Genomic DNA, 12,562 nt, shown 5'->3' with positions numbered 1-12,562 from the left:
TACTCCTGGGATGCACTGTTCACAAGGGAATAGTATGGCTATTTTTGTATGTGGGTCTAACTAATGTATTTCTAATATCCCCAAGACAATGTTTTTTTTGGGGGGGGAGGGGAAGAATGTAGAATGGTGCCTACTGAACTTTGTATAAATCAAACTGCTACATTTTTATTTTTATTTTATTATTATTATTTTTTAAAGATTTTATTTATTTATTCATGATAGTCACAGAGAGAGAGAGAGAGGCAGAGACACAGGCAGAGGGAGAAGCAGGCTCCATGCACCAGGAGCCCGACGTGGGATTCGATCCCGGGTCTCCAGGATCGCGCCCTGGGCCAAAGGCAGGCGCCAAACCGCTGTGCCACCCAGGGATCCCTACATTTTTAAATACAGTTTAATTTTTCCTATTAAATTTTGTCTCAAACCCAGTCCATCTCTCCAGTTGGTCCAATCTTCTTGGACACTGATCCTCATCTATTTGCATTATCAATAAATGTCTCCTATAATTTTATTGAGTCCACCAATTAAAAAAAAATACTGTGGCCAGTTCAGTCATGAATTGTGTTTGCCTTCCATGCTCCCTGTATTACTTCCTTCTCCTCCTCACTTTTCTGTCCTGTTATTGCCAGTTCTTCCCCTAAATTATTCGCCCATTAAAGAAATAACACTCTCCTCCCTGCATGAATGACTCTGTGACTCTTCATGTGAAGAGACAACACACTTTTAATCATCTTCAGTTCTGTCCCTTGCTCTCCACAGTATCACCATGGCTTTGTCGGGTGCTTGCTACACCACTAAAAACATTGTCTGCTTCTTTCATCTTGATCCTTCTTCAGGCTTCCTGCACCTCTGGTTCTGTGCAACACTGCTGTTGTGCAATCTTGTGACTCAAATACCATCTCCTGCAGGAGCATGATGAAAATTCAAAACAATGAGAGATGCAGGTTTCTTGTCTAGAAAATGGGAAAATAACACATTCAAATGAGATGATAAATAATACATAGTGGGGATAAATATTGGTTGCCCTCCACATCCCTCTGTAATGTCCTCCCTTCTACTGTTTCTGCTTAGTGACGTTCCTTCAAGGGCAAATTTAAATATCACATGCTCCAGAAAGTGCTCCCTGATCAATTCAACCAGGAGCTCCCCCTTATTTGCATTAATACTCTTGGTTGTACAGTAGCCCCCTGTTATCCATGGGAAAATGTTCCAAGACTCCTTTCACTGGATGCCTGAAGCCACGGATAATACTGAACCCTCTATTTACTATGTTCTTTCTAGTACACACATACCTATGATAAAGTTTAACTTACAAATGAGGCACAGTGAAAGAACAATAAAGATGAATAATACAGAACAATTTTATACTATAATAGAAATTACATGAATGTGATCTCTTTTTCTTAAAATACCTTACTGTACCATACTCACCCTTCTTGTGATGATATGTGACAAGATGGGAGTCAGGGGGAATGACACAGGCACTGTAACATGGTATTAGGCTATACTACTTACCTACTGAGAATGCGCGTGGGGGCAAGCGGGGGGGGGGGGGGGGGGAGGGTGGGAGAGTGAAGGGGCAGGAGGGAAGAGGTGGGGGAGGGTGGCGGACCACCTGCCTCTGCCTGAGGTTGACCACGGTTAACTGAAACCACAGAAAGTGAAACAGAGAATAAAGGGGAACTATGGTTCCACTCTTACTTCTCTTGAGAAGCTCTGTGTCTTACACTTACTCTTCTACTAGACCTTAAGCTCCTAGAGGGTAGACACTAATTTGCATTAAATTTGTCTCTCCAAAGTGCTCTCTATACTGTTGGTGCTAAATAAATATTTGTTGAAAGCCTGAGTGAATCTTCTTTTCCACTTAGACTGCTTCCCAGGCACATTAAAAACAACAACAAAAAAATATTTTATTTGAGAGAGAGAGAGAGAAAGAGAGAGAGTAAGAGGGGGTAGGGGCTGAGGGAGAGGGAGAAACTTTAGCCGACTCTATGCTAAGTCCAGAGTCTGATCCCAGGACTCTGAGATCATGACTTGAGCTGAAACCAAGAGTCTGTTGCTCAACCGAGTGTACCATCCAGGCGCACCCTCCTCCGCTCCCCCAGCATGATTTTTAAGTAGCATGGTCATCTCAGTTACTTCTGTTCTACTGCCTAGCAACATTTCTTTCTTTTTTTTTTTTTTTGCCTAGCAACATTTCTAAAGTCCCAAATCCCATTCCTTCTTCAAAATGCAGCAGTCCCCAACATACACAAATCATTCTTTAATTACTTAAGATAACTTTCTTACCTCTCAAAATGTTTATAGTCTGTGATTTCTAAGATGTGTGTGGCCTATTATTATTCTCTAGTTTATATGGCCTGAGTCTTAGGCAAGCATGCTCCTTTGGGACAGAAAGCGTGCCTTCTAATTTCTTCTGTATCTTGCATTATATTGGAGTTGGTTGGTACTTAGCACAAATGCTGGATTTGGGATGCCTGAGACTTTTTCATGCCTGATGTACTCTGATGTCCACAACAGAGTACTGGCATATGCAGTACTCTGGTATATGCAAGGCTCTAAATGAACCCAACAGAGGCAAGAGCCTCATGACTTTCAAATTATATAACTGGCGGAGAAAATATTTTACATTTTTTGCTTTAAATTTGCTCTCTTTCATTTTTTTGTAATGATGGCAGAGTCAAGGTTATTAAAATAATCCCATATAACAACCTTCATTGAATATTAAATAGATAATTCAAAGTCATGGGATACCAGTTTAGAAGAAGATTCTAGTCTTAGATTTAATATCCTGTGTTTAGAATTTACATAGTTTTGAGACAAAATTACTTTAATGAAAGTCACCCTTTCATGTTGCTTAAACTTGATCTCAAAACATAAGCTTAAAAACAGAAAAGTAAAGAAGAGCACTGATGTTATATTTTGACCTGAGCATGCATCAAGAAATACCTTGACAGTTTTCCAACGAAAATAATGAACATCTCCATAAGCCTTGTTAAGCCCTATCATTTAAAATTCTGATTAGAGATTAATATGAGTGTTATTTACAGTGTTCCTGTGAAATGAAAGTCACTGCTGTATTATTAAAAAAAAAAGAGAAACAAAATCTCTTTGTGAAATATTATCAGTTAATCATCATTCTGAAAAAATTAAGTCTCATCGTAGCCTAAAGTTTGGAGAATGAAGTGACTTGAATGCCACTAACTTGTTAATCCAACAGTTTTCATAAAACAGATATATCAACCCTTAATAACTAGAAAGGTGACTTTTTTTTTTAAGAAGTTTTATTAGGTGAGCTTTATTTTTTAAAAGTAATCTCCACATCTGATGTGGGGCTCGAACTCATGACCATGAGGAGGATCAAGCGTCACATGCCCTACCAACTGAGCCAGCCAGATGCCTACAAGACCTTTGAATCTTTAGCTATTTTCCACCACTTCTGAGAGTGATACTGTAGTGGGTTCACATAAGGAGATACTGAAATTGTCTCATTATGCTTTTCACTTGTTTGGCTAACAACTTATCACAGAGATTTGCTATGGTCACTGTGGTCTATTTCTCCAGTGACCTGGGTCTTCCGTGACAGTACAAGAGAATAAAAGTCAAATGTAGGCTCACCAGCTCTATGGATTGCATTATTTGCAAGTCACTTATATTTAAGGATATCAGTGCTCTGTGGGAAAAGATGACTTTGCATCAAGTGTCCAAAATTATTCCCTTAGATTTTGTTTATGTGACTATTTCAAAATATAATGGCTCAGACTTTGAGAATGTTTCTCACTTAGCTGCATACTAGCAAACTATGTGAAAACCACATTGAAGTAGTAAAATCACTAATATTAAAGGTATGTGTATAATGTAATGAATCTTGAAAACTCAAGACTACAAAAGAAGCTTAAGATCTATTACAGCATTATCAAATCCTCAAGGGAGCATCCAAGTATATCACACATTGGTGTTTGGTTAAATGTAGGAAAATTTTAAAATTAATGGAATTCATCCATTAATAGAATTCATACAAAATAAAAAAGAAATCCCAATCCCAAAATTCTGAGCATTACTTTTGAATTTAGAGAAGTTATACATACCTAAAATATGATTATAGAATAAAAATGTTTGCTATACTGCTTTAAAATTTTAGGCAAAATACAATAAAAAATATAATAGAAAGCATGACATGAAATCAAAAAAACATTAACTTTGAGAGATTTGATGAGTAATGGACCTCATTTTCAACAACTATATTGACAGAGCAATGCAGTTCTTGTAAGTTTCTAGAATTCTTTTCAAATCTTGGAATATAAAATAGAGGTTTATTTTTGAGAAATAAATGTAAATAAAAATTCTAGCACACATCAAAAGGACCACAGACCCATCAGGGCCTGCTGGGGCCAGAACGCACTCTAGAGGTTGTTAATTCGGTACAGGGCATGCAGGCCAAGATGGCAGGTGCCCTTCCAGAAATTATAGAAAGCAGTGGCCGGCCAACAGCAGGTCTGGAAACAACTGAAAATACTTCACCCAATGGTCTGTCGTCTCACCAGCTTCATACCCCTGTATCCCCATGAAGGAGGCCTTTAAAAAATGTGAATACATTGCCTTAATGATATATTACATATTCAGTTCCAGCATTAAAACACTTTCTCACAAACCAAGCATGTGTAATGCTTAATAATGCATATCATGGCCATGGGGACTGTGAATTCTTTTCTGAATGGGTAAGGCCGGCTAAGCCTCCCAGGACAGGAAAGGATCATTTCTAAAGAGAGTCACGTAAGTAATTCAGAAGTTTGAATTCCGTTCTTCCGTAAATCTTGGGACCCTCTGCGTTTTGGTTTTGGTCAAGAGCTCTCCGAGATAATCAGTAGGGCTTGTTAGGAGGCAATGAAGAGCCTTTGGCTGATGGACAGACCTGGGGATGGAGCCTGAGAAACCGGTTTCACGGGGCCTCATCCAAGTTCTCCGGACAATCGTTTTTTAATTTTATTTTTTTGACAATCGTCTTTTAATTTGATTTCTGTTAACCAGAAACCGTCACACCCGCATTTAGGAACGCTGCCTGTTGCAGGCCGAGTGCTCCAAGTATCTGCAGACCGTGTTCATGAGGACTGAACCTTCTACAAAGTTAGCGGCTATAAAACGAGTCCCCTCACAAATAAGAAAACTAGGCCTTGGCCGTTTGGATCGCACTGAATTTCACACGGTAGTAACACCCGTCAGGCCCCCCGTTTCTCAAAAATAAGGGTGGGGGTGAGCGCGGAAAGAATGGGGCCTAGGGGCCTTTTCTGATCCTGGATATGGAAAGAAGGCACGGCTTAAGCAGTGGTAAAGTCAGTAAACAATATTTTACTGAAACATTTCATGACACAGAAAAAATCTGTCTGAAGTGTAAAGTTACGGTCTTTTACACAAGAAGGACAGACCCATTTTCAAAGACTAATATGAATACAATAAATATGGAGTTTACATACTAATTTATACACAGAAACTCTGCCCCACAGCCATAAAAATTTATATTTAACAGTGCAACATATAATTTAATCATTTGATTTGACGGGGTGTTTTGTTTTGTTTTCTTCTAAACACAAATAACTACCTGGTTTTCATATACATATATAATATATATTTTTTATGTATATAGATATTCAACAATCTGTACAGCTTCTAAACGTAAAACTCCTAAAAGGCACGAGTGTCTATACAACATGTACAAAAATGGCTGGAGCGGACACAAAAACAACAATTATTGGTCAAAAGTTCATGATTGCACAAAGATTAGTCATGAGTTTATGTCAGAAAAATGTGCTTTAAGGAAAGGAGGGTTTTCAAAGAAACCTTTAAGTGTTATATAAAAAAAAACAAAAACAAAAAAAACCACCAAAAAACCAAACAGAACCAGCCCCCCGCCCCCCCCACAAAGACCCCTAGGTGGCTATCACAAGCCTGTCCTCGTCGTCGTCGCTACTCACGTCGCTGAACTGCGCGACGGCCTGCCTCCGGGGCAGCACGGCCGGCCTGGGCCCCCGCCTGTCGGGCCCCCGCCTGTCGGGGGACGGGGTCCGCCGGCCCGGGGGCTCCGGGAAGGCTTCGGGCCGCCCCGGCAACGGCGGCTCCAAGGGCCCCGACGGCGGCGGGACTTCCGGCGGCGGCTTCCCGTGAGGCCCCGGGGCGGGCTTCCCGTGAGGCCCCGGGGCTGCCTTCCCCGCGGCGTCCATTTTCCGGCAGCCGTCGTCGGGCCGGGCGTGGTCCCTGGCGGGGGCGGGGCGGGGGCTTCGGGGACTCTGCTCGCGGGGGCCCGCTGCGCCTGAGGCGAGCCCTGAGGAGACGTGGTCCTGCCGCCCTGCTGCGCGCTGACTGCCGCCGCGGGCTTGGGCTGCGCCTCCCGCGCCCGGCTCTGGGAGGCCGGTAGCTCGGCGGCGCCCTGCGCGTCCACGGGCACCTGACTCACCGAGGGGATGAGGGTGGGCAACGCGATGTTCAGGATCTGGAGGCCTGGGATGTGCGCCTGCGGGGTGGGGCTGCCCTGGGGCGACGGGCTGGCCGTCAGAACCTGCAGCCCCACGGCGTTCAGGGCGAGCCCCGGCGGGTGCACCTGTGGGGCCAGGTTGGTGTTGGCGAGGCCCAGGATGTTGACGGTTTCCATGCTCAGCGACGGGAGAGGCTGCAGGCCGGGAGTACTGAGGTTCTGAAGGCCCGGCACCCGGATCTGGCCGATGGGGATGCACGGCACGACTCCGCTTAACTCGGCCACTCCGGTGGGGTTTGCGGGGCCAGACACTTCGGGGACGGCATCCCCGGGAGCGCCCACAGTCCTGTGGATGACGTTGACGGCGGGAATCGTCAGCTGCATTGGCCCTGCTTGAATGGGGACGAACGTGGAGTAGGTGAGGCCGGCGGGCACCACGTGGATCCCGCCCACTGGAACCATGTTGTAGGGTGTCCTCGACTGCTGCTGGGAGTGCAAAGGCAGGTGGCTGAACAGATGAGTCTGGGGCGAGGGCAGGCCTGCCGGCGGCTGGAGCGTCACCTGCTGCTTCTGCTCGAGCGCGTCGGGCTGCGGGGAGGCCCCCGAAGGAAGCTCCGCTGCTGCCGGAAGGCCGGGCTCCGCCGCGGGAGGAGGGAGTCTTACGGATCCTGTGCTCTGGAAGACAAGACGCAGGGGCCTTTTACCAGCACAGCTTCGTCGGGCCCTGAGCTAAACGGTGGCAGAACAATCTCTTCTGCCCAGAGACGCGGAAGCACGTGTATGTGTCCACACATTACAAGCTTTCTGAAAATGGTGCTTTCATTTTACTTTTTATTTTTTTAAATTTTTATTTATTGATTCATGATAGACACACACACACACACACACACACACACACACACACACAGAGGGGGCGGGGCAGAGACAGGCAGAGGGAGAAGCAGGCTCCATGCAGGGAGCCTGATGCGGGACTCGATCCCAGAACCCCAGGATTGTGCCCTGGGCCAAAGGCAGGTGCCAAACCGCCGAGCCACCCAGGGATCCCGATGCTTTCATTTTAAAAGATAAATTGCCAACTTAAAAAAAAAAAAATCTATTATGCCTTTAATCTCTAGTACAAATAACAGCAACACATTTTGTATAATACTGTTTGCATTTTTCAGACATTTCGTGGGCATCATCTCATTTATACAGGAATTAACCTTGAGATGTAGCCATAACTCTATTGCTGTTCTATTTCTGTTATTATTATTGGCACCACTAGCTCAGCTGTACCCTATTTTAGAGATTAGGAGTTAATTGAGAAATTGTGGCATTAGTTGGCTACGAATATCGAGTCGAAGGGGAAAATCAACTGGAGGGTTATTTTTTTTTTTTAATTTTATTTATTTATTCATGAGAGACACACACACACACACACAGAGAGAGAGAGAGAGAGGCAGAGACACGGACAGAGGGAGAAGCAGGCTCCATGCAGGGAGCCCGATATGGGATTCCATCCCGGGGGTCTGCAGGATCAGGCCCTGGGCTCAAGGCAGTGCTAAACCGCTGAGTCCCCCAGGCTGCCCTGGAGGATTATTTTTGAAATATTGAGTTGTCATTGATAAAAGCCTGCAGTTGTTTATTCCTTCCTTCATTTGTAAGTTTATGAAATGTCTACTGAAAACCAGATTTCTAGGCACTGGCAGGTATGTAAAGTGATTTTAGGACAGAGAAGCCGAGAGTGTAGGTGACCATTCTGGAAGTCATGAAAAGGGATAAATCTCGCCAATCTCCCTCCTGCCCAAGATTATCACCTTAATATTAAATTTTTCTTGACCATATCTACATTGCAGGGCTGCATTAATTTATGTATTAATTTAAATATCAAATATAATTTATTACTGCAATTAAGTTAAATTATATTACTTTAGAATAGTCTACAGAAATCTGAGCTTGCACAGTCTTTATTTCTCTCCAGTGTTACTTACCAAACCAAAATCTGCCACATTTAGAAATAAACTCTACCGCCATGGTCAATACTAGAGGTAAGAGAAGTGTCAGGGAGATGAACGTACTCGTCACAGATTTAAACATTCCTCATGAGCCACCAGGGGTAAGAGCAGAGACACGTTCCCATAACACGTAGGGTGACTTTCCACAGGCATGTGTGTCTGGCCCTGAGCTGGTTTGCCGGCAAGAAGCTCTAAAGCTGCCACAGCAATCTGATCACTCAAGCAAAGTGAACTTCTTGATAGGTTTTTTTGGTGTCACGCTAACTTTGCCACAGAAACTGGTAGCTGTCTTGCTGACAGGCACAAAGTGCAAAATGTTTGGATAATTTAGTGCAAATTCATCATATCATATATCAGTGGGAGAAACAACTCAGAGTGAGCACTGGGACAAACAGGTTCTGAGATTCATGTTCCCAATGGGCACATAGATATTTTTTCAAATGAGTATATTTTTAAAGATCCATTTGGTCCTTTCACAGATTTGTGATACAATATGTGAGCTCTGATTAAAATAACTAGCAAGGAGCCAAAAACATAATTGTTCTTTGCCTTCAAGTAAAACAAAAAATTAAGCCTAAGAAACTGGTTTGGCCATAAATCAGTAACTTTAGTACGTTATTTTCTTAAGCCATTAGGATCCCCCTATTTAACAGGTTAAACAAAAGGAAAGCAATAAACATTTACCTGTGTTAAAGTAATAGTCTTTCCTGCCACAGAACTTCCCAGAATTTCTTCTGAGTCAGGGTAGTCTACAGACATTTGGTGACATGGGGATCTGGGTGCAGCTTTGGGTGACCTAGAAGAGTCTACGGGAGTAGTTGGTTCTTCTCCATCTTTTGCAGCCTGCTGCCGGGTCTTCCCTGGAGATTCTGGCTTCCTGCTCTGGTCTGACTGCAGTGTGCTAAGCACAGTCATCTTGGTGGGCAAGGCTCTGGGCAGAACGTCCATCGGGTCGGTGTGCACCCCCGAGAAGCAGTCAGCAATCCTGATGTCCTCCTCCACACTCCCAGAGTCCTGGAGGCTACTTCTAGATGGAAGGTGCTGCGGGCTGGCTGTAACGGAGGGAGCTGCTGACAACACAGATTCTGCTTGACTGTCTTCATCGTCATCTTCATTTTCGTTATCGTCTTCATCCGGCCCATCAGAGTCTTCAAGGTCATACCCAGACCGCTCGAAACCAAATCTCTGCTTTTCATCTAACGAAAACAACCAAGTGGCTACGTTATACAATGTTTTACACGTGGACAAATACAACCTTTTATTATTATTATTATTATTATTATTATTATTATTATTATTATTTATAAGCTTTGCAATGCTGAAGAATAGAACAGACAAGTCTGTACCCACAGAAAGCCCACAGGTTAGCCAAGGAGAGTGGCCAGGGGAAGAATGGGCCAGTCAGTCCAGGGATCAGAAAAGGGAGGTGCTGACAGCGGCATGTCCAGGACACTTGTTAGGGAAGCAGGACATGAAATGGACCTCAGGAGAGTAGAGGCAAGGGTAATATATCAAGAAAATCAGAAAAAAAGGCCTCAACTAGAAGATATACAGAAATTCAAGAGTTCAACACAATTCTTCCTGAGCTCTTTCTACCTCCTTGTGTCTCCCTTTTATTAAAATTAAAACAACTCTGATGCCATTCATATTTGTAAGCAAACTAATTTTATTTGACGATATATCAAATATTTGAATTAATATGTGAATAGTATTTTAGGTTTCCACTGTCCTCAGAGTAGTAATATTCTTTAATATTTAAGACTTCTACCTTTTTCTTTTCTGTTTTACTAAGAGAGATGCTGAATCTTTCCATCATTTTTTCTATGATAATTCAACTCACACGAAGAGGAACATTGACTAGAAGTCATTCATATGAGCCTCATGACCCCAGTGGGACTGTGTTTTAACAAAGAACATTCAAGAAGGTCCAGGTTTCAAATAGTTTCAAAATTTTCATAAGCTCACGTGGAACTAGATTTAAAACTTCATCTGTTTAAAAAATATTACAACATTAAATGTGCTTTCCAACTTGGAAAGCTAATAAACTTTAAAAAGTTAAATGGAGGATAAATGCAAAACCTCACCCCAATTCTTTGTCATGAGCAATAATAAAGACATCACAGAGTATTCAGCTTAGCTTTGAAATATTCTATATTTATACGTACTTTTTAATGTTCTGTTTTACACATATTTTTTGGAGAGAGGTTTATTTCCTGCATATCCCAAAAGGTCTGCATATTAATTTATTTTACCAGTCCTTGTATATTACAAAGGTAAGTTCTTAGAGAAAAGCCTCAAAGGATTGACACCAAAACATTTAAGGGTGATTATTTCAAGAAGATGGAATGGATTAGAATTTTTAGGTTGTCTTTTTTTTTTTTTTTTTTTTTTTTAAGATTTTACTTATTTATTCATTCAGAGAGGCAGAGACACAGAGGAGAAGCAGGCTCCACCCAGAAAGCCTGATGTGGGACTTGATCCTGGGATCCCAGGATCATGCCCTGGGCCGAAGGCAGGGCACCAAACCACTGAGCCACGCAGGGATCCCCTTAAGTTGTCTATCTCAAGTATGTGTTACTTTTACAATTAAAATATCCGAGGACAAAATATATGTATGTCGGTTACTTTAAAATGTGATTTCATTTGCTTTTTTTGCCTTACAGGTTTTGCTGTTTTGCTATAAAATAACACTGATTTACTGAATCCCACCAGCTGCCCATGCTAGAGATGGAATGGGTGATTTCTGGGTAATTTCCCTGCCTCCTGCTTCACAGATACGTCTCTGAAACACTGTCTGATGTTTGAAATTCTAAAATTGGAGGGTCAGTCCCAATTTGTTTTGAGTTTACCATGATAGTGCTAAATCAGACACTTTTACTTTTTTTTTTTTTTCCTCTTAAAGAGAAGTTGAAGAAAATCAGAAGACACCAGATGATTAGGAGAACAGATTACTGGAAGGGAGGCTGATTTCATCAGAGGTCAGCCCTGCTACAAAGTCTAACTGGGATGAAACCTGCTTTATCTTAAAAATGATTATTCTATTTAAAAAAAATAAAAAACAGGTCTCATTTTGATTTATGACTTTTTCATATTCCTTGTAAAGCTAAGGTCCTGGTCATTCAAAGAGTTGAAAGACCATGTCTGCAGGAAGAGAGGAGACACAAGCCTGCATCATCTAGGGTGGATGCAATGGGATACTGGCTGGAAGAATTCAGCTAAGCAGCTGATGGGTTGGTTAGAGCCAGCTATTGTGTGAATCCTCTGAAGCTATGCTCTCCTGTAGGCTCTATGTCATGAACCCCATTCCAGTGCTCACAGAAAAGAGTGCTCAGTATGCACTGCAATCCACATCTGGGGGACAGGAGTGGTAGCCACAGAGATGGAGCAAGACATTCCACTTGGATCCACTTCCCCTCTCCCCCTAGGGAAAAACACGACCCTGTAAAGGGACAGGTACATGCATTGCTGCCCTCAGGACACTGGTGAAAACTTACTGCAGTGGGGAAAGGGGAAGAAAAGGAGAAAAAAAAAAAAAAACAGCTCTGCTACATGAGGAGGAACAGGATTACCAGCTGGGTCCACCACAACAGCTGAAGAAGTGGTGGAGGAACACAAAGGCCACAGCCCAGAAACCTAAGAACATGGTACATATGGGAGACAGAGGCCAAATCAGAACAGAGATGGCATCCTGTCCTCCTCCTCACCCCTCAATGCTGAGCTAAGACCTTGAAGGGACAGTTAACAGCCAAAAACTGCTGGAATATGTCAAGTGACTCTCACTGAGACATGGTACAAAGGGAAGACCTAAGACTGGGACTGAGTTGGGCATCACATGCATACTGCTCTGGTAACCCACCCACCACCTCAAAAACAAGTCCTCTACATAAGAATCTGAAGACTCTGGTGCTCTGAGGGTTGCCATCGCTACAGCAAATCTGTCATGTGTGGTTGGACTCCTAACTAGAGAAACTCTAGTGCCCATACTAAAGGCCCAGCAGGAGACACATGCCCCTTATAAGGTGGAAAGACTACACAGTCTCCACTGTCTTACACAAGATGTCTAGCTTTCAACAAAAATTACAGGGCATACAAAAAGGCAGGAAAA

General features: G+C 43.0%; 1 protein-coding gene and 1 long non-coding RNA gene across 3 annotated transcripts in view; one reads left to right on the top strand and one right to left on the bottom strand.

Annotated features, from left to right (window-relative positions):
• Nucleotides 1–5,323: 5,323 nt before the first annotated feature.
• HIVEP1 (HIVEP zinc finger 1) overlaps nucleotides 5,324–12,562 on the bottom strand; it is a 135,691-nt gene continuing 128,452 nt past the window's right edge. Inside the window, 3 exon segments of the mRNA XM_038584179.1 lie at nucleotides 5,324–6,272; nucleotides 6,275–7,138; nucleotides 9,142–9,653. Of these exon segments, the coding sequence (XP_038440107.1) occupies nucleotides 5,922–6,272; nucleotides 6,275–7,138; nucleotides 9,142–9,653 (1,727 nt within the window). The 3' untranslated portion in view covers nucleotides 5,324–5,921.
• Nucleotides 6,341–11,530, top strand: LOC111094072. Of its 2 annotated transcripts, none has more exons than XR_005384336.1 (5): nucleotides 6,341–7,241; nucleotides 9,300–10,108; nucleotides 10,877–11,024; nucleotides 11,121–11,279; nucleotides 11,360–11,530. It is a non-coding gene; the product is annotated as an uncharacterized LOC111094072 (long non-coding RNA). The 2 variants fall into 2 exon arrangements; XR_005384335.1 differs by having other exon boundaries at nucleotides 6,343–7,241; nucleotides 11,121–11,204.

The sequence above is a fragment of the Canis lupus genome, chromosome 35, assembly GCF_011100685.1.
Source record: "Canis lupus familiaris isolate Mischka breed German Shepherd chromosome 35, alternate assembly UU_Cfam_GSD_1.0, whole genome shotgun sequence".
NCBI lineage: Eukaryota > Metazoa > Chordata > Mammalia > Carnivora > Canidae > Canis > Canis lupus.
This window is presented reverse-complemented; position numbering and strand designations above follow the sequence as displayed.